Source organism: Tursiops truncatus, chromosome 3 (assembly GCF_011762595.2).
Source record: "Tursiops truncatus isolate mTurTru1 chromosome 3, mTurTru1.mat.Y, whole genome shotgun sequence".
NCBI classification, from domain to species: Eukaryota; Metazoa; Chordata; class Mammalia; order Artiodactyla; family Delphinidae; genus Tursiops; species Tursiops truncatus.
The window spans coordinates 149,831,405-149,854,509 of NC_047036.1; the positions used below are offsets into that span (position 1 = coordinate 149,831,405).

General features: G+C 42.4%; 1 protein-coding gene across 1 annotated transcript; it reads right to left on the reverse strand.

The window, feature by feature from the left end:
- Positions 1-18,676: 18,676 nt before the first annotated feature.
- DRD1 (dopamine receptor D1) lies at positions 18,677-22,811 on the reverse strand. The gene is made up of 2 exons (XM_004324997.3): positions 22,349-22,811; positions 18,677-22,254 (listed from the first exon to the last, which is right to left on the reverse strand). Exon 2 carries the CDS (start codon positions 21,746-21,748, stop codon positions 20,408-20,410), a length of 1,341 nt encoding a protein of 446 aa, XP_004325045.1. The 5' UTR covers positions 21,749-22,254; positions 22,349-22,811; the 3' UTR covers positions 18,677-20,407.
- Positions 22,812-23,105: the final 294 nt, after the last annotated feature.

Here is a 23,105-nt window from a genome sequence, read left to right on the forward strand (position 1 = left end):
TTGTTCTGGAGAAATCTGAAGCCAGCTGGAGGAGAGAAGAAATAAAGTCCTATATAAGGGGGAAAATCAGGAATCTTCATATTTGAAGTCTACTAATATTATGAGACAATGTCTCGGTGTTGACCATTTGGGGTCATCTTTGTCAGGCACATAATTTGTTCTTTCAATATGTAGATTAAAAAAATTTTTTTTAGGAAACTCTTCTTTATTTATACCTTTGTTATTTGCTCTGTTTCATTATTTTGGTTTTCTTTTTGATGAACTCCAATTATGCATCTATTTGATCTCCTTTGACTCTCTTCTACATCTATACAGCCCTCTTTAGCTATTCTTTTAATCTACATTTCACTTTGTTTGTTCTTCTCACTTCTATTTTCTATGTCCTTTCTTGTGTTTTCATAGTGTTTATTAACCCTGTGCTCTCTCAAATTTTGTCTTTATTTTAATAATGGTTTCATTTTTTCTTCTATTTCTTTTCTGAATTTTGCCAGATCACATCTCATCCACTGCTGCCTTGCAATCCCATCCCTGAGTTATTGCATGGTGGTTGTTCTCAGAGGCAATTGCTCCTATATGATATTTTCTGTAAGGTGGAAGTTTTGCTTACAATTTTAGTCTGTTCCAGGGCCATTTTACTAGTGAGTGTTCTTTGTTCATAAATTTTACTGCTCCTTTCTCCCTTTTTTTTCATAGTATCTTTGTTAAAATACAGCACTGGCTTGTTTGTATTGCTCATTGTTGACTGCATTAGGACTCTCTGGACCAAACATTGGACAAAGTTTTCTGTAGGTGGGGAGAGGCCAGGGTAGAATTATAATAAAGTTGCTTTTCACAGCTCAGGGTCTCTCTTCTCCTCATTTGCTACAAAGTCAGAGAGCTTCTACATATAACCTGGTGTGGAGGATTAAATTTCTATCCTCACTTATTCATCTCCCAAAGTACTATGCATGTACACTCTTGTCATGGTCTTATGGTGATGGATTGTACTTCCTTACCTCTTGGTTTCAGATTTGACCATGCAACTTGCTTTGGCTAATGGGCTATTAGTGTGTATGTCATGAGCAAAGCATGAAATGTGCTTGTGTAGTTAGATTTACCTTCTTGACTCTTGCTTTTCATCATGAGAAGGATATGCCTCAGGTTGCCACTGGATTAAGAAGGTTGAGATACACATGGAGAAGACCAGCAACCAGCCCTCAGACTGTAGTCAAACCCAGCTTAGACCAGCCTAGATACATTAACTCCAGCCACCTTGAAGGCACATGAACAGGAAAAAATGTTTATTGAATTTGGAGGTGTTTGTTATGTAGCAAAAAATGACTGATACTTTCAACCTCCTTACTTCTCTGAAGCTAACCAAGTTTGGGGGAATCTCTTCTTCTCAGCTTATCCTATGTCCTCATCCTCTTTTTCAATCAAAGGATAGAGATTTCCTCCTTTAGACTAGTTCCCCCAGCATCAAGAAATTTTGTTTTTGTCTTTGTTTTTTGGTCAAATACTTTACTGAGCTCTCATCTCTGCTTTTGGCTACTACCTCTCTCACAGCTACTGTGTGCTCTTGACAGCCCCTACATAATATTTTTAGCTTCACTAAAAAAGGAGTTTGGAATTTTGTTTTCTATCCTCCTTATTGCTTTGGATGGTTTCCAGGAGGAGATGGAAAGAATATCAAGTTGGCACATCCATTTTCAAATGGAAGCCTCCACCTTGTTTCTAGAATAAGAATAAGAAGGTAGCATGGAGTCTTGGAAAGAATATGAGCTTTGGAACCAGACAGACCTGGATCAAATCCTGGCTCTGCTAATTTTCTGTGTGAATTTGAAAAACTTACATCAACCTCCCTGACCTTCAGTTTGTTTTCTCATCTATAAAAACAATATAGTGACACTTATATCAGAGAGTTATTTACTGGGAAAAAACATCTTCAGAGAACCAGGAATCAAAGCTAAAAGACAGTAGTGCAAATAGTAGACATAGCAAAAATGAGAAATGTCATTATTGTACATTTTTGTTGTAATGGTGGTGATTGTCGAATGAATGATGTAGGAAAGCACTTTTAAAAGCACCTAAGTGATGAAGCAATAAAAGTATGGAGATATGCCTCCCATTCTCTGAAACTTGTATAGCAGCCATGAGAGCTGCAGATTCTTTCAGAAGCTCAGAAAACAGTTTCTTTCCTAGCACCCTCTCCCCCTTTTCAATACTTGGATTTTCTTACTCCACTACTGCAGAATACATGCCTTGATTCTAGGTATGGAGCAGGTGACTCAAGCCAAACCAGCTAGCACAATCTCACTCCCTGAACACCATCCAGTGGTTCACTGATGGATATGTGATTAATTCAGGGCCAAGAAGATTGTAGTTATTTGCTCGTGGCTTCAGGAAAGCAAGGTTTCAGTCTTCTAAGAGAGTTTCTGGAAGCAATCCTATCCTTCTCCCTGAATATGGTCATCAAATCCCAGAAGATTTTGGCAGCCCTCTTACAGCTACAACAAGAAAGAGGATGGTCTTAGGATAAGGCTGGCACAGCATAGAGAAAAAGACCCTGGATCCTTGATGATATGTTTGAGCAGCTGAAACAAACCAACCCTGAAGCCCACCCAACCTTGTTGCTGTCTAGTTATATAAGCAATTAACCATTTTTTAAAAAACTAGTTAAGCCCATTTGGGTTAGATTTTCAGTTATTTGCAACTGAACACACACTACCACACTGTCAGATGTCAAAGCTTCCCAACAATTTCCATTGCCATCATTGGCATACCTTCTCAGATGAATACAATCTTCTGTCATGTGTCCCCGGTGGTTTCCAGAATCAAAAGATTATTACTCAGTATCCCGTTTATGATTCCTCTTTTCCATAGATTATGCTATGGTGTGTGTTCAACAAAGATTTAATAAGAATAAAAGCTAACATCTTTTAAGTTCTTTCTGCACACCAGGCCTTATGCCATCCTCAAAACATCCTTATAGGTAAGCACCATTGCCTCTTCCCTACAGAGGATGAAACTATGACCTACTTGACCTACGTTACATATCAATAAAGTGGAGAGTCCAAGAGTCAAAGGCAGATCTCTCTGACTCCAGAGTCAAATTTTTAAACACTAGGCTGAACTGCCTGTTAAAAAAATTTATTGAGCACCATCCATATGCCAGTTATGAGAGGTACAGGGAATCAGACAGTTTTTACTCATGAGTTGCACACAGTCTGGTGGGATATGCAAATGTGTGCACAGAAAATTACAGCACGGCAGGGCACTCGCGAGCAGGGGCTAAAGAGGCAAGTTGAAGCCAACTCAGGAAAAGTCTGACCATTGTGCTAAGCAACCAGGACTCCACCCTGCCAGTGCAAGGTTTTCATCAGGGGAGCGATGTGAGTAGACAGGGGTGTGTAAACTGTGAATGTGACTGTGATGTGAAGATGACTGACCAGAATGAGACTGGAGCCAAGCAGACTGTGAAGAAGGTGTGCAGTACTCCAGGTGAGGTACAGAGGAGCATTCACGTGACTGTCCCCTGAGTGGTAGAAAGAGGAGTGTAAACGCGCTTCTCCCAGATTCCCCTATAATCCCACATTCTGCACAGGACATGCAGCCCATGAAAACTCCAGGTGTTGGCAACATGTCCCACGTTAGTAAAGTGCCCCATGACACAGGAGTCATGTCCCTTTAACCGAGAAGGAACTCCATTCTCTAGGAGACCTGCTGAGCTGCCCAGCAGGCACTTACAGTAGTTGGATAGCAGAGAATACGGCCAGAGTCAAGCAAGAGTGGGGCATGGCCTCCAGAAGGGAAAAACATTTCATGCTGTTTTCAACTGTTGTAAAGACTAAATTGATTCTGTGATTCATCCAATTCTCACCATGGAAATTCGTCATTAAACATGCTAAAGTACACACACAAATGTAAACACACACACACAGGAAATAAAAAGAATGCTCAATTGAGCAATCACTGGTTTGAACCATTTCTTCATTTTTCATGTCCTATCTTTTGTGGCATCACTTCTGAGCGAGGGGTCATAATCCAATTATAATTGCTAACACTTCTTGAGCACTAACTGTGTACCAGGCACTATACCAAACATTTTATGCACATTAACCTCATTGAATTCTAAAAAAAAAACCTGTTATGTATTACTATCCCACTTTTGAAGATGAGAAAACCAAGGCTCAGCAACAGAGTGCCTAAGCAGAGACTGAAACCAGCTCTGTCCGACTCTGGACACCATGCCTTCCACAAATGATCACCCTCCCTTACATTTATCCAGTCTTTCAAACTTACAATATCATTATTACTAACATTATCTTGTTTGATCATCATAGCAACTCTTTACAAAACCATTCCCATTTTTCAGGTGAGGTTTGGAGAGGGACAGTGACTGACCTAGGGTCACACGTCAAGGAGTGGAAGCAAAGTTGGCACCCAGCCTCCCAAGACAATGGTCCTAACCGTTGAGAAACACTGCCTGCCTTATTCATGGGATTCTGCTCCTGCCTGCATTAAATACGCATCTTCTATTTTCTGATTCTCATTGACTGAGCAATCTCCTCATGATATCAACCAAAATTATAGTAGAAAAGAATCTAAAGTTGATCACTCCCCCATGTATCTCTCCCATACACACACAGAAAATAATAACAATAATCATAATTATCGTAACAGTGAACATTGCCCTTAGCATGATTTCAAAAAACAATTTTCTTATTACTTTGTTCTAAAGTGCCTGAGCACCCAAACTGCAAAACAGTTGACAGAACTGTCTTCAAATGCATTTGGAAAGAGATGTGTTTCTTTTGCTTAACAAAACCTGGACTTAGGCAAGGAACATTGATTTTACTCTTAAGGATCTTGACATCTATGTCTTTCACTTTTTGAGAATCAGGCTAAAAGCATAAAAAGAAAGGTCAGAGTTGTGGGGCTTTGTATGCCTGGTCAAGACTGAATTCACCAGCTGTCTCTCCAGTCTCCTGGCAGCTCTGGCCACAGGGGACAGGCCACCATCACCATCCCAGAGCAACTAGTGAAACAAGAGGAAAGGAATTACCGCTTTGCGGAAGACCCACCACATGCCAGGGGCTGTGCTAAGGATGCATAGAAAAGGGCTAAATGTACATGCTCTGGAACAAGCCTTTCTGGGTTTGAAGCCCAGATCTGCCTTACTGGCTGAAGGCTTTGGTCAAATCTCTCAACCTCTCTGCCTCAGTCTCTCCTCTGTAACACGAGGACTGTAATAGTACCTACCTCAATGGATTGTTGTGAGTTGGTATATGTTGAGCACTAAAACCAGTTCCTGGCACATAGTAAGAGCTCTCTCTGTACGTATCAACCAGAATTATTACTACTGTCTTGTTTAATCCTCACACCCATCCTGTGAGATCGAGGTTGTCCCCCTCTTCTGAAAGATGAGGAAACTTAGGCTCAGAGGGATGAAGTGACTGTGGCTGGGAAAGGTCTGGAAAAGATGGATTTAGCCCAGCTGCATTCACTTCCAGCTGGCAGGCTCTGTGCCCACATTTGCCTTCAAGATTCATAGTCCAGTTGAACAATGCCCCACATTAGAAACTCAGAAGTGCCCATCACCAAAGGACAGTATCGACAAGCTACTGACAACCAGAAACACAATAGCCTGGCCATGTTCCATTCTGCGACTGACGTTGAGTCTCAGAAATTCTAATGACATCGTTCCATCCATCATTCTAGCCACTAATCACCCATTCATCATTCACCCACCCATTAGCAAATATTTACAGAGATCATTCTTTTTGCCTCTTCCTGGTGAAGCTGCCCAAATCTTCAAAATAGCACTACATTGAATTGCAGACTGAATTCTGTACCAGGTGCTAGCGAGACATAAAAGGATTATCCGACAGGCCTTAACACAGATATACATTCTCTACCTTTGATATCCAGAATACATTTTCCACTTACCCTCTATGCTTACCAATCCTCACCACCACCACTGAGACATCTCTCAATCCGCACACCAGGTAAATTGACTAGTTATGTGTATAGCTGACACATCCAACCTCACTAGCTTGAGATATATATTTTTCTTAATATTCAAGTGAAACAACTCCAACCTGCTATTCTACCTATCAGGGAATGTCCTTCTTCTCTCCCAGGGCAATACCATGTACCTACAGGCTGTTGTTTCAATCTCAGGATACAGGTCTGTTAGTCATCGTCAAAAGGCCAGAACACAAATATCCCTGTTTGGCTCAACAGCTGGCCAAGGTGGCTTGGGCTCTCTAGCTTTTGTGGCTGATGGGGCCCCACTACTGTATCTCTGGGGGTTCATAACATCAAGGCCATCTCTACCTGGGACATGCATCCCCACTGTTGATACTGTACTATTTTTTCCAGATGCAGAATAAGAAGGTCAAGGAGTTTTGGGGGATAAAAAATCCCCTGTTCACAAGTGTTTTACTCAGCTATGGTCGCTGCACCAACCCTCTGCCTTCCAGAGTGAAGCTCCTTGGGGACTCAATTCTCTCAATACACACCACACAGATGCATACTTTCCTGCGTTATCCATGATCCAGGGAGTCTCTGTTAGAAAGAATTCAGTTCTGCCTAGAACTAGTCCTCCCCTAAATTCTTGGGCGATTTATACAAGGAAGTAGGTAGGTCAGAGCAGTGAGCTCAATGGTGCCTCACGAGGCCAAGGGTTAGGGTTAGGATTAGGGTTCTTGTTCCTACCACCAGAAGGCTGGCTGGGCCTCCACACACACCCCTGCCTGGTCTAGAGGAAGTCCCTCCTTCCCCCATTTCCAGGACCCACCCACATCCTGCCCCATCATGATTGCTAGTCAGAATGCCCATTCTCTCACCCTATGTCTTCCTAAAGACAGATAATAGCATATTTCCCTCTGTCTGGGATATCCAGTCACCATCCTATGTTCCTTTCCACTTTATTTCCACCACTTTATTTTCTGAGATCCTTCTCTTCTTCCCTAGGAAGCATCATTATGCAGTGGGCCGGGGGAGAGGGGGAATCTATGGGCTGTGGAGACATTTCATAGGCTTGTTCTGGGTATTAAATGACATGGATGCAAAAGTGCCCAGGGCAGTGCGTAGCTTAGAAGTACCAGTAAACTTGAGCTCTCTTCCCCCTTCCTCAAACTACTTAATTTTCTTTGAAACTAAAACTTATTTTCTAATTGCCCTTGACTTCAAATGTCACATTCTTTAGCCCATACCCTATTACTAATCCATTCTTGCCTAGTTCCTCCTACATTCCTTTTGTTCATGTTAAAGATGACTTTTCTTTTCACCTGTGTAAGTCTTGCTGCCTCCTACACTGATTAATTCAGCTAGATTGAAAAAGAGGACTAGCTCCTCCTCCATAAAGCTCCAATTAATCAATCATCCTAGAACCAGAGCAACTTGGTGCCTTGATATTTTGTAGAAAGAGCAGCAATGTTGCTGTCAGACCCGGGACATAGCGTTTAAGAGCAGAAAGAGCTTAGGCAAGTGACTTTACTCTGATAAGTCTCAATTTGCTCATCTCTGGTACTTTAACCCATAATGTTGTTGAGACATTTGCAAATAACCTAAGAGGAATCTCTAAGGCGATGCCTGGCATATAGGTGCAACAGAACATGAACTTACTGCACCTAGACAGACATACCTGGTTCTGGTATGCCACTTAGCCAATCTTTATGTATAGGAAGTACAGAACACTCCATCAGACAAGAGCAGAAATCACATTCTCCTCAAGCTCACATGGAACATTCACCAAGATAGACTACATCCTGGGCCATAGGACACAATTTTTTTAAATGTTAAAGCATAGAAACATACAAAATATATTCTCAGACCACAATGGAATAAACTAGAAATCAGTCACAGAAAGATAACTCCCAAATATTTGTAAATTAAATAACACATTTCTAAATAACACATGGGTCAAAGAAGAAGTCTCAGGTGAAGTTAAAAAATATTTCAAGCTAAATGAAAATACAATTATCAAAATACATAGGATGCAGCAAAACCAGTTATTCAAGGGAAATTTATAACATTAAATGCATATATCTTTTTAAAAAGAAATCTAAAATCAATAACCTAAGCTTCCTTAAAAAACTAGAGAACTAAGAGTAACTTGAGCCTAAAGGAAACAAAAGAAAACATATATTTTTTTGAAGAGTGGAAGTCAATGTCAATGAAATTGAAACAGAAAAACATTAAAGAAAATTAACAAAACCAAAAGTTGTTTCTTGGAAAGAATCAATAAAATTGATTAAAATTTTGATAAGCCAAGATAATAGAAGAGAAGACACAAATTATAATATCAGAAATGAAAGAAAGGTCATCACTACTGATCCATGGTCATTAAAAGGATAATAAAGGCATATTATGAACAATTCTATGCCTCAAATTGGAGAGCCTAGATGAAATGAACCAGTTTCTTGAAAGATACAAACTCACAGACACACAAAAAGAGATAACCTGAATATCCCTCTGTTAAACAAATCAAATCAACAATTAATAGCCTTCCACAAAAAGAAACTACTAGGCCCAAATGATTTCACTAGTGAATTCTATCAAACGTTTAAGAAATAATGCCAATTCCCTGTGATCTCTTTCAGAAAATAGAAGCAGGGAAAACAATTCCTAACTCATTCTATGAGACCAACATCACTCCCAAACCAAAACCAGATAAAGACATTCCAAGAAAGGAAAACTTGAGACTAATATCTCTCATGAACATAGGCACAAAAATGCTCAACTAATCAAATCAATAATTCACACAAAAATACACTATAGTCACATGGGATTTATTCCAGGATGTAACCCTGGTTCAACATTCAAAAATCAATGTAATCCACCACGTTAACGGGCTAAAGAAGAAAAATCATGTTATCAATTAACGCAATAAAAGCATTTAATAAAATCTAGGAGCCATCCGTGGTTTTAAAAACTCTTAGCAAACTAGGAATAGAGGAGAACTTTCTCAACTTAATAATGAATACCTTCAAAAATCCTCCAGCTAACATCGTATTTAATAGTGAGAGACTGGACGTTTTTCCCCTAAGATAGGGGACAAGGAGATTTCCTCTTTCACCATTCCTATTCAACAGGCTCCCTGAGAAATACCTAATTCTATAGTTGAGTCAGGAAGTATATGTGATGAGTCTAGAGCATCTTGTAATTCCAGAAACTAAGGAAGTAGAGAAAGAAAAAAAAAATCTCACAAGGATGGAGATATGTCAAAGGGACACAGAAGCCAACTGAAAGAGCTCCCAGAGCAACAAAATAAACAAAGTACTTATGGGTTATTACCCAAAGTAAAATATAGATACCCATGAGCCATACTGAGATAAATGAATGAATGAATGAATGAACAAACATGGGAGAATGGACAAGTTTCCATACAGAAGTACTCCAAATAATTTATGTAGATATCCCCCCTCCTTAGGGGCAGGTTGCACACAATGACATCCCTCCAAAGAGTACAGTATGAAAGAGGGGGGAAAGATGAATGTGACAGTAGAGAGACCCAAACAACACTACTTTAGTCAGGTGGTCAGAGTGAGGAGTCATGTTGATGGTATATACCCTTGATACGATGTGATAAAAATGACACTTTACCTCTGTGGTCTTCCTCCCAAAGCCCCATAACCCCAGTCTAATTACAAGAAAAGCAGACAAATCCCCACCGAGGGACGGTCTACAACATACCTGACCAATACTCCTTAAAACTGTCAAGGTCATCAGAAACAACGAAAGGGTGAGGGGATGTCAAAGCCAAAAGGAGCCTAGAGAGACCTAATGACGAAATGTAACATGGTACCCCGGATGGAATCCTGAAAGAGAGAATGAATATTAGGTAAAAACTAAAGAAATATGAATTAACTATGGATTTAGTAAATAAGACTATATCAATATTCGTTCATTACTTATGACCATACTAATGTAAGAAGTTAACCATAGGGGAAACTGCATGCAGGGCATATAAGAACTCTCTGCTCTATCTTTGCAATTTCTCTATAAATCTAAAACTCTTCTAAAATAAAATTTTTATCTTAAAAAAGTGAGATGCCCGAATTTAATTTCTTGAGAAACCTCAAGCTCTCCCCTCCTGCTCCATCCCCCCTCCCTCCACCCCTCTCGCTATTGAATTTGGAATCTCTGTCAAATACATATCTGTAATTTAATAACTGTCAGGGTGGAAAACAAGAGAAGTAAAGCTAACTACCTACTCCTCACTGCTCTTTACTGTGAAGCCAGAGGGAGTCTGAGCAGAGGTCATACGGCACGTAACCTTCCTCTCCCCAAAGGAATAAGCCATTCATGGGAACTGATGCTCTGACCAGATCCCCAAAGATTCTTTCCTATACAAAGTTGCATCTGAAATAACTTAGTTTCCCAGTTCAACAACCTCAGTCTGCATGTGACGATTAGTCACTCTCCCTGACCAGTATCTGGCCTCAGCATCTCCTCTGCCTGTGACTCGTTGTTCAAGTCTCTTACAGGTTATAGAATCCAAGCCTTCACACTTAAATTTCTTCCTCCTTTTAGAATAAAAGATCAAATAAGGAAGCCTGTCTTTTTCTTCAATCCAGCCCTCATTGCTTTTATCCTCACACTTTGAATTTACCATCTAAAATGAGCGTGTGGGAGCATTTAACATAAAAATATCACTAAAACATTTAGTATCTATGTCAATGATGAGAAAAATAGAATTTGAAAACCTCCCAAAAGGTTAAACCTAAGAACAAATGCTAGGGTGTTTTTTCAGTTTCAAAGTAATCCAAAGTGATTTGTATCACTGTCGTAGACAAGGCCCTTAAACATCAGAGCAGTAATAACCCAGCTAGAGAACAAGAGAGATTTCAACAGGGAAAACGGCAGTGGCCTCCTCTCCTGCTGTGCCTAAAAGCACACGGCATGTCTGCTCTCAAAACTTGGAGAAAATTCTGGCTGTAGCTTGTTCAGGGCAGAGGGACTAGAGGTCCCTAAGGCTCTGAGCTTTTCAAAAGCACCACGAAATGTTTGAGACCAGACGGGGAAAATGCATTCGTTTCAAAATATGACCAAGTAACTGCAAAACTGAAATCAAAATAATTTCAAGACATTTAAAAATCCTTCTGTTTTGCAGCAGTAAAATTATATTTAAGAAGCATTTTAATATGTTTGAGGTGATGTGCACTGGGATACCACAAATAAGACCCTTTAGGGTCCATAAAGGTTGTAAAATAGCCCAGACCCCTGAGAGGAGTTAGTTCTCGAAAAGAGGACTTCAGAGGGCCGCTCACTAGTGACCCCCAACCTGAGGTTCCCCAAGGACCCCACCATGAGTGCTTTCTATCATTTCTCAAAAGCTGAACAGAGAAAATGCTTGAACCTATCAAAAGGCCACACAGACTATGATTCCCTAAATGAGATGCTTTTGATCAACAAAATTATTCCAAATATGGGCTCTGTGGAAGGACCTTTTGTGTGGGAAACTAAGACCCCCCCCCCATGGGGTGGAGGAAGGTCTTGTCCTGGGGGAAAGGGAGGGGCTTTGGAGCAGGCAGACCAGAAGTTCCTGTTCCCACTGACCTTCTTCCAAGGACTCACCCAGCAACCACAACTAGAATTCTACTTTCCTCACCCCCGGTTCAGTATGCTTCTAAAAAAATATCTTAACTACACACCTGATCTATATAAACGCAAGCTTCTTGTAAAAACTGAGAAACATAAAAAGGAAAAAGCGAAAGCCACCCCGCTCTGCTCTCCCCAGAGATACCACTGTTTTCAGGTAGGTGGGCATTTTCCTACACCTTTTTTCTATGTACAGACATAAGAAATATATACTTCTTACACTGTTTTAAATAAAAAGGATCATACGGTCCATATTGTTTTTTAACTTTCTTTTTCGTTTCATGAATATCTTTCCATAATAGTGCATATTGATCCACCTTTCTCTGTAACTACGACACACCATGGACATCCTACATTTTAGTTATTCATTTCACTTAGCGGACTTTTAAAGCAAGGCTGCAGCCTTTACACAGGCATCTCTGAGCATACAGGTAAGGATGTACATAAACCAGATTCCTGGAAGTGGAGTTGCTGGGTCGAATTGTATGCACAATGTCAGTTACATTCCTGTGAGCAGGCAGGAGGGTGGCTATTTCCCATCCTTAACCCGGAGGTTCTGCTTCTGTTCTTCTGCAAACTTGTGGTTGCCAAGGAAAAGAGGGGGTGGGAGAGGGATAGATTGGGAGTTTGGGATTAGCAGATCCAAACTATTATATATAGGACGGATAAACAACAATTTCCTACTGTATAGCACAGGGAACTATATTCAATACCCTGTGATAAACCATAATGGAAAAGAATATGAAAAAAAAAAAATATATATATATATATAACTGAATCACTTTGGTGTACAGCAGAAATTAATATAACATTGTAAATCAACTATACTTCAATAAAATTAATTTTTAAAAAACACTCAAATACAAACTTCTATACACAGAACTGGGTACCAAATAAAGGCAAATTAAAAGGAAAAGAAAAGGGTGACATTCTAAATTGCACGGTCTTGTGAGAAGCAAATAAGTTTTCATTTCAATATGGGTGCAATGGATGCTTTCTAAAAATGGCATTAAAATTTACTTTTGCCTTGATATTACAACCAGGCTATCTAAAGTGACTGTCGCCTTCTTGCCCCTGGTCCCCTCTCAGAGTGGATCCCCTTTAATCCTCCCCTGTAACAGTCAAGGACATGCAGTTTTATAGGGACCCCACCATCAAGCAAGGAGAAACCCACAGCAGTTTGGGCAGAATTAGCATAGAGCTCCTTCCTTCCTCCCAGTTTGACAGTAAACAGCAGTGTGTGTGAAAGCAGCATCTTACAAATGGGGCTGGACATCATCTAAATGAGTCAACATGTTTATAATGCTAAATACTTCTGACCTAAAAACTCAGCCTCAGAACAGCATGCATGCAGCTAATCTCAGAACACACTGCTGGCATTTGGTTGACATTTCCTCTCCCTCCCGTAGGAAAGGGTTGATCACTCACTATCCGTGCACAGCGACAGGACAGAGAGCCCTAGTTTGCCATTTAAATCTTATTCCAATCATTTACCTGCGATTGTATCAGTATTGGAGAAACCACACTTAGCAGAGATCAGCCCTTATAAGCCCAGCAGAGTCAACCCCATGGTGAAAATTAAGGTATGTGTATAAGCAGTTATTCATTTTCATAAAGTGATTAATTCACCCATTCATTTAAAAAATATATTAACTTGGGTACTCCTAGTGTGCCAGGGTATGCTGGGCACTGGGAAGAGAGTGTTGAAAAGGACACATTCTGTGCCTCTGGGAGCTCCCCCGAGAAACAGGGGACACAAACGGCACACAATAGGATGCATGCCCTGCAGTGGGCCACCAGCCCGGGGGGAAGAAGGGCCAGAGAACGGCTCCAGTACAGCTGACACCTGAGATGAGGCTCATACAGAAGACGGGAGGAAGGGAGTCCCAGCTGGAAAGAGAGGAAAGGGGTGTCAGCAGAGTCTATTTGAGAGCAGGTAAGATGTGAGCAAAGCTGCTGGGAGGATGTGAGGAAGGGAGGGGTGAGCCATTATCACCTGACCATCTGGTTAGTCATGCAGATGCACTGAATTCGCCCCTGCAGAGTATGGAGACCACCCCGAAGCAGTTCCTTTGACAGCCTGTGGGACCTCATTTGGATCAAACCTTCTAGTGCGTTTCAGCTCATCTCTGCCCCAAGTCCTGTATCCAGAAAAGCCACCCAGCGCCCATTCCTCAGCCCCACGTTTGCAGGTACTGGAGTTCCAACCTCAACCGTTCTCACTCCCTGCCGGTTGAGTCCTGTCCGGTCCGTCCCTCAAGCCTACATCCAATGCCATGTCCTTCCCAGCCCTACCCCATCCCCATGCCCCTCCAGCAGCACTGTCTCCCTCACTAAGCATCTTCCCCCTCCCCACCCTGTTCTCTCGTCCTTCCCTCCTCACTCCCCCTCTCAAAGCAGCACTGAGGCCCAGGCAGGCATAGATAAATGTTCGCTGAATTAAACTGAGTGAGGGTGCCCTGATCAAACTGATCCCAGAACATGGAGTGTCTTGACATTTGAATAAACCATCTCCCCATTCTGTTATCTTTGAACTCCACAAGGTGACGTTTTTGAAGTTTCAACGTCCTCTTCACTTCCACCTCGTGCTCTATCCAAAGACATGGAGCCCCTGTTATTCCTTAAAGATCACCAACCATAGTCTTGCGAATGTTTCAATCTGGGGAACAGGATGGGTGCTCAGGGGGTTATCATACAATCCTCTCTATTTTTTGCACATGATTGAAAATGTGAATAATAAAAAGTATTTTTTAACCCACCGATATTCGAGGTGATGTGGAAGCCCCTTGACAAGTTACTTGCTCGGTTAGGGCTAGTTCCTGGTAAACAGAACAGGTTCTAGATTAAAAGAATAAGCTTTAAAGTCAGACAGCCCTAGATTTAAACCTACCCCATCATTCACCAGCTGTGTGAACTTGGACACATTACGTGCCCTTTCTAAATCTTCATTATCTTGATCTGAAAATTGGGGATGTTGATGATGGTGCCCACCTCATAGGATAGGTGTGAGAATGGAATAAGATAATAAATGAAAGGCACGTGGCATGATGCCAGGTGGGGCTCAATAGAATGGTGCTACTGGCATCACCTGGAAGAAAACATTTTCTTTCTTCTTATACTTTACTTTTAAACCACTCTTTGATGATGGTTTATTTGCATACATGTTTCTACTTTAAGCTCCTCGAACACTGGGATAGTGTCTGATTCATTTCCAGCATTGGGCACATGGCCTGAATCACAAAAAGTACTCACAAAGGTTACTGATGGTAAATGGCATCGATTGTATACATAAACACACATAAGAATGGGGGGGGCAGTGTCTGTGTGTATGCAATGACCTCTGTACAACCATTCAGACCCCAGGGAACTGCAGGCCTCTGAGACCACATGGAGATTCTACCCAAAGATGTTAGAGAGAGCCTAGCAGACCTGCACACATACACCAAGCACTCCAGAAATAAATGTCACTAGAACCGTGGCTCCCGTCTTCCCTGTTTTGACTTGCTTGTTCTTTCATTCATTCAACGAAGTTCTAACGAGCAATTCCTATAAGCCAAGCAGTGGAATATAGAGAGAAAGGGAAACAAAGTAAGGTCGTCTCTTGCTCTCAAGAGACTCATAATCTAGGGAAAGAGATAAGGAAGTAAGGAGATTATTTCATTCCAGCACGGTAAACTCTTTGAAAGAAATAAGAGAAGTAGTAGAAGCAAGAAGAAATTACCAAGGAAGGCCTTCTGCAATTACGCCCTACTGAGTCTTAAAAGATCAGTAGGAACGAGCAAACAGAGGTAACAGGGAAGGGTGTTCCAGGCAGAGGGGACGGCATGCGCAAAGCATAAAGACAAGGAAGGACCTCGTACACTCCACAAGCTGTATGAAGTTCAGAACCTCTGTAGAGAGAGTGCTGGTGGGGTAGTGGCCATAGATGTGTCTGCATAGACCACCAGGGTTCTGCTCATGAAGGGCCTTACATGAGTTTGTTTGTTTGTTTTTCCTGAAAGTAACTGGGAGTCATTGACGAATGCTAAGCAAGGGCATAACCTAATATTTGCATTTCAGAAATATCACTTCGTTAGCTTTCTAGCAGCAAAGAGAACAGACTTGGAAAATCTATCAGACTCATATTTTTACCAGTAATGGATCTCACATCTAGTATTGTCAAGCCAAAAAAAAAAAAAAAAAAACAACAAATCTTAGAAATCATCTCTTCTAACCCACTTATTGTAGAGATGAAAAAACTTATTTTCAAGGGTTATAAGGTAGTTTCTCCAAACTACTTATCTTTTAAAAAATTATTTAATGAAATTAAAAACTCTGCCTTACAATTCAGCTCTTCTAGGTCTCGCTACTACCTGTCACTTTGCTGGCATTTCTGCTAGGTGGGCTCATTTCTATGGACATAGCTCAGGGCAGATCCTCTTCAATGACTGAAAATATTTACCCATTTTGAGAGCTGGTAGAATATATATGCTATGAGCTTGAGAAAAAATTTAACTGGTTTTGTCCATTTTCTCATAGTGATTAAAAAGTTAAACCCTTCTAAACCACAGATTATTCTCTGAGCTTCTAATACTATTTAAATTACAACTCCCAAATCTTGAATGATGTAACATACTCAAGTCCAAATGCTGCTTTTTTTAATTCGGTACATCACATGGTAGTTACTTAACATGACAGAAGGCAACATGACTAGATTGGCCTGGTAACAAGATCTTAGAGGGGTTCTCTGTGCTGTAATGCTTCCCATCCCCTCAATCCTCCATGAAAATAAACAGGTTGATTGTGTCATGTTTCTATCCAGGAAATCTCAAAGAAATCCACAGAGGTGTATCTAATCTATATAATGCTACAATCCCATGATCCACTGGGTCGGTTCCTTCAAATGACCATGGTCAGCATATTGTGCAGAGCAGCAGGTCCCAGTTTTAACAGCCCAGAGCTAGGCTGCCATCAGCTCATCATTCCTGAAACAAATTCTGCAAGGTAAGTAGATTTCATAGACTAAAACATCGTAGACAGACATATTTAGTTGATATCTAGTGGGAAAAAATTAAGGCAACTGTCTTAGCCATGCAGATATAAAAATCTACTTGCTTCTGGAATATCAGATAACCACAGCAAAAGAGAATGGTGTCTGGGAGAATTCCAAACTACATGCACTCTAAAAGTCATTGCCATTTGCTTCAAGCAAACATGCAAGAATTCAAATGCATAGCAGCTCCATTATTAGTAATGCAGTAAATATTGTCATCAACCCCTTCCAAGTAGAGATCCTGCAAAGAATCGGTGAGCGCAAAGATCTTATAAACATTAGCTTCATTTCAACCCTCACAAGAACCTGAATGTTTATTTCCATTTCACAAATGGGCAAACAGGCTCAGAGAGGTACAGACATTTGTTTAACTCTTACACAGCTTGAAAGTGGTAGCTACAATGTGAACACATCTCCGTCTGAAACAAATTCTGGACTTTCTTTGTTCCAGGCCCCCTCATGTGGACTGGATCCTAGGAGGTGGAAGGATCAGGCTGAAATGCCGTTGGTGCAAACCTGGGGAGAAATCATGATGGAGCCCCCAGAGAGTACAGAGTTCAGAAAGTCCCTGAGATTAGACTACATACCAGTTTCTATTTGGAGTGACCCCCTCCACTGAAGAAGTTCATGCAGAGGTTTTGTTCTTCCCATTTAATGGATCAAGACAACTGAGGCTCACAGACCATGACTTGCTTAGATCCCCCCAAAAAGCCACGACTTTCCTACAGAAACTCCAAATCTACCAATGGGAGCCCAGGGCTCAGCATCCCTTCCTTAAGGCTTCTTGTTATTCTATCACCAGTAAGAGCTCTATATTTATTTGACCAGGAAAAGCATCTTCTTAGCTTGAAAGAGAAAAAGAACACCTCTTTTAAATTGTCTCTGTCTTGCTAAAGTGTCTTACATATATTTAGCATTATGAAGGCTCGTCACGATAGTTAAATGAAATGAAATGTCATACTTGAATTTTGTTTTTATGGTTGTAAATTAAATTCTCTGAAAGATGCTGTCAGTCAAATCAACATTTCATAAGATACCCTTTATCCATCCAACATGCCAGAAACCCAAAATACAGTCTCATCCACAGTGTCCTGAATTTTACAATTATTTAATATAATTTCTACATGTGTCTTTATTTTTCACTCTGCCAATGAAATACATGGTGAAGGCTTTTGTCCCATGTTTCACTGGTTGGACCATGACAGCCCTGAGCATCTTAGCTGATGTTGCCGGACCACTAATTACAGAACAAAATTAAACTGCAGAGAATCAAGATGTGCAGAAAGTTAGGAAGCAGAAAGAAAAGGCATCATGCTTTATGCGTGTTCATTCTAGATATGTTCATTATCTGCCAAAGCCTGGGGAAGGCAAATATGGAATTCAAAAAGACACCATCTGTTGTGTGATGTTCCAAATTATAAACTTAACCCTTAATTTCTACATCACCTGCTGTTCAGTCATTCTCCTTCTTTGGGATGAAAGGAAAAGGGGGCGGTTAGCACATGAACTAAGCAGGTTTAGCAGGATCGATGAAAGTGACCTGTAAGACTTTTTGCTCAGCCCAGCCTCACAACCTGTATATTTTTTCCTAAAAGTAATTCTTAGATTTTACTCTTAAACACTACACATACAGTGGTTGCCATTAAGCTGAGGGTCCACGATCACGCAAAGCCAGCCACATTATTTTCTGTAATTTGTAGGTTATTGAAAACCTCTGGGCTCTTAGAAAGTAAAAACAGAGATTTTAGAAATCTTTCAAATCTGGGAAATGAAGAGTAATTCCTCGAGCAAAGAAGGATTTCTTTTTGGGAAAAAAAAATTTTTTTTGAGACAGAAGGTAAACAAGAGTATATAGCCCCAATCAACTTCCTATTTAAGTATTCAAAGGCAACACAAGGCATACGTAATAGGAGAGATTGCCACTAAAAAGGAAAAAAGAAAAGTAACGTATCCTTGAAAATGCCCATGTTTTCTTACGTGTAGATCTGAACTATCCTAGTTTTTAAAACACATTTAACAAATGCAACACAACTCATTCGTGGTTGATTTGAGTTCACAAAATAATTTTATTATATGTAAGAAAGCATACAGGCAATAAAATTAAGAAAACATTCACAATGCATAAATAACACAGACCTGATGCAGGAGATAGTTTTCAGTAGATATCTTTCTTATTACCCATTTCATCTAAATGTTAAGTCAGTTGCTTATCAACAAGAATACTTTGTAAACATTTCCAAAACATTCTCTTGAACTGTCCCACATGAATTAGTATCTGGCAATAGAGCCTTAGGATACTTTTTACAGTCCAGGTGATGACACAGAAACTTGATGCCAAAGCGCAGAGAAAGGGCTAACATTCGTCAAAAGAGATGCTGCTGGCTTTGGTGTGCTTAACATACGCAAAGAGAAGGGGTCTCCTGTCTTTTCTACCAACAGAAGAGTCTTGCCCAAGGATGACATTGAGGCGCCCTCTGTTAGTCAGTATACCATTAACATTTAGACTTTTTAAAAAAATCAATTCTAAGTTCAGATTAAAGCACTACAAAAAGGAAGCCCACTGAGTAGCTTGGCTGGTAAGACGGAGATGCAGGATTTGACTTTTGTCCATGGGTGAGACTGTTGTGACACACGAGCTAAGGAAACTCACTGCCTTCATTACACATCTCTAACCAGGACAGTCATTTATTTGGCTCAGAAAAGCTATCTGACACAGGAAATGAGAAAAGACAAAGAAGGCCAATTATTTTACATAAATACAAAGCGGCATATACTTTTTATTACCACCTAAGATCATATATTTCAAGTTGGATTCTTCTTAAGCTAACTTTTATTTCAAATATTTACAGAACTGCAAATCATTCTCCTGGGAAAGTCTTTGTCCCTTAAGAAATTTTGAACACAAGAGTAGCTATGCTTTTTTAAATCTTTCAAAATCTTTTGAGGAGAGAAAAAAAAAGCAATCACAGCATTTGTCAGTTCTCACCTCGTATTTATTTGTTCCCATGAATTTTAAGGAATCATCACAACTTCTTTGTTTTTTTTCTATTAGACTTTGCTGTGTTTCTGGAAGTTATACATGAGCATTTAGACTCTCAGAGAGTCTATGTGTTTGTTTCATCAGCTTATAAAGTGCTAGTTAAATGGACAAAAATGCTATTGTAAGATTTCAGATAACTCATTCATTTACCCTATTAAATATGATAAATATAGATTTATTATAATAAATTAAAAATATCCATATAATACAATAACTAAATAAACCAATATCAACAAAGCATCAACTCTGGAAAAAAAAAATCCCATTCCTACTGTAAGGCTCAATTATTTTTTAGGAATAATTTATGAAGGCATGCACCTACCTTTACAATCTGAAAACTTTGCTTGGACCAGTGTTAGCACCTGTTTGTACACAGCAAACTCAACCCTTCTCACTTCCTTCTGGGAAAGATTTAATATTTAAGTGAAGCTGTTCATTGTTGATTCTTTGCCCTGTTTCTTAAGTCCTAAGATAAGGCTCAGTTTCTAAAAATAATTTTGGAGCCAAAGACACGTCCCTTATGAACACTCGCTTCACTTGTGTCCCTCTTGATTCGCTATGAACAACACAGAAAACACACTGGCATGTAGATTAAAATGTAGTTAGTTGTGTGTTGAGGGGAAGCAGCAGAGGAGGGCTCGCCCGACATCGGAGTCTCACCACACCTTAGTTTCTTCACAGCAAGCCCCAGAGAAGTCTCCTCTAGCTTCTGGGATGAGCATGTCTGCTAGGATTCATTTTGGAGTTCAGGTCGGGTGCTGTCCGTTTTGTGTGACGGGCTGGATCTTCTCTAGGGAGACATCAGTGTCATAGTCCAAAATGACAGACAGGGCTGGGGAGAGCTTCTCCAAGGGCTCAGCTATCCCACCCGCCTCCGCCTTCTTCAGGTCCTCAGAGGAGCCCACGGCATGTGGGATCAGATACACCAGATTGCAGTCCTTGGAGATGGAACCTCGAGGCTCGTGATGGCTGGAAAACACCACAGCCCCATTGTTATTGATGCTAACCGTCTCTATGGCATTATGCGTCGCCGGGCAAAGTCTGTAGCATCCTAAGAGGGTGGAAAATGCCTTCCGAAAATCAGCATTAAAGGCATAAATGATGGGGTTCAAGGAGGAATTAGCCCACCCAAACCACACAAACACGTCAAAGGTGATGGAATCGATGCAGAAGGGCTGGGTCTCCCCAGACCCACAGAAGGGCACCATGCAGTTCAAGATGAAGAAAGGGAGCCAGCAGCACACAAACACCCCCATGATCACAGACAGAGTCTTCAGAACTTTAGTCTCTCTTTTGAAGGACATCTTGAAGGAGCTTTCCGGCTGAGAACACTCCACGGGGTTTCCGTTACCGGTAGTGGTCTGGCAGTTCTTGGCATGGACTGCGGCCCTCTCCAAGGCCGAGATGCGCCGTATTTGTTTCTGGGCGATCCTGTAGATCCTGGTGTAGGTGACGATCATGATGGCCACAGGGATGTAAAAGCTTATTAGGGAGGATGAAATAGCATATGTCCTGCTCAGGCTGGAGTCACAGTTGTCGGTGGTCTCATCCAGGGAAGTGGCATTCCCATCAGAGGGGCTTGTGGGTTTCGCCTTGTGCCAGCTGAGCTGCACCGGAATGAAGGAGATGAGAACAGACAAAGTCCATGCCACGCTGATCAGAATGAAGGCTGCCTTGGGGGTCATCTTCCTCTCATACCGGAAGGGGCTAGAGATGGCCCAATACCTGTCCACGCTGATCACACAGAGGTTGAGGATGGACGCGGTGGAGCACATGATGTCAAAGGCCACCCAGATGTTACAGAAGGACCCAAAGGGCCAGAAGCCAGCGATCTCAGCCACCGCTTTCCAGGGCATGACCAAGACAGCCACCAAGAGATCCGACACGGCCAAGGAGATAACGAAGAAGTTGGTCACCTTGGACCGCAGGTGTCGGAACCTGATGACGGCAGCACAGACCAGCGTGTTCCCCAGGAGTGTGGACAGGATGAGCAGCGACAGGAAACAGGCTGTAAGGATGCGGAAGGAGAAGTCCCTCTCCACCACCATCCCGGCGCCGTCCATGGTAGAGGTGTTCAGAGTCCTCATCTTCCTGAGGGAGAGTGCAGAGGGGGCTCGGACACCCCTCAGGTTCCTAAGCAGGGATTAGGGGTTGGTCAGACCTGCAGGAGTCCTCGCTGGTCAGGCAGCCCCTTGCACAGCCCCACTTGCTCCCCTGGGTGGAGGACCTCACCAGCATTCCATTAGAGGGGTGCAGCAACTGTGTGGCAGGAGCCTGCCCTTGGCAGTCCAGATCAGCCCCTTGGAAGCTCCCTCTTGCTCTCTACAACTGTCTTCTGACTCCCTTGCTCCAATTCACTGTCACGGGGACCAGTTGGCCCTTCAATGCCCCATGGAAAGCACTGGCTTTTTAGCATATTCTAAGCTATCAATCCAGAGACTCCCAGTCTTCTGACAAGCTAGTCAATTGTCGTCACATTTCAGGGCTGTTGTCTTTCTGGTGGTGACAGAGAATTCTCCCCTTCTGAGGCGCAGCTGAAAATACATGCCTTGCTCCTCCAAGCCCCTGGCTCTGCACCAGCTCCCCCAAAGCTCTAGAAAGCAAAGAGAAAGCAAAGGACGTTTGCCAAGATAAGCAGATCGCATCTTTACTGTCAAGCCCAATCCAACCCCCTCTGAACCACCTACCTTGCCTTGGGGTTGTCTCTCTCCAAGCCCCCAGGAGCTCGGGGAGAGCGGGCTTCGCGAGGCGCCCGGGAGGCACGCCTCAGTCCTATCCTGCGCGCGCAGCTGGGGCTCTGCTCCCGATGCGCAACAGTCGCCGGAGCGGGTTTGGGAAAAGGATCCTGGGCCAGGTCCACAGAGAGCTGGCGCTGCCCCCACTGCCTCCAATGGCTAGAGATGGTTCAAAGCGGACGAGACCCCGAAAAATGCCCCCGGACGCTTGGAGCTTCCTTGAGAGAGGGCACCCCCAGTATTAGTCACCTGGGCAGCTTCTTTGCTTCCCTTCTCCGGAAAACGAGCGCCCGGGCGCCCCTCGAGTGGCCTCTGGTCCCTCGGGGAAGAGCCCTGCGCCTTCCCGCGGAACTGCCCGCTACCTGCCAAGGAGCCCGTGAGAACACGAGGCAGGGAAAGCCGAGCTGGCACCGGCGGGCGCACGGGCTGGCCAGGTTCCCTCGGGGCACAGCCCACCCCCCCCCCCTGCGTCCCTCCCCTGCCCTGGAGGCGGGCTTCGCTTGACAGGCAGAGTTACAGGCGACAGCCCCACGTGGTTCCCCCGGTTGGTGCCGCGGGCGAAAGGGGTGGGGGACGTCCAGGTGAGCGCTCGCCCGCCCCGGGTTACCCCGCCGAACCCCGGGCCCCTGGCACTCGGGACAGCACCTGACAGGGGCCCGCGAGAAAAGATCCGATGTTAAAACCTCAAACGAGCCCTAGTCGCCGGAAA

Bases quoted from the DNA above. Each gene is read 5' to 3' on its own strand.
- DRD1 (XM_004324997.3), bottom strand. From the start codon at position 21,748: ATGAGGACTCTGAACACCTCTACCATGGACGGCGCCGGGATGGTGGTG.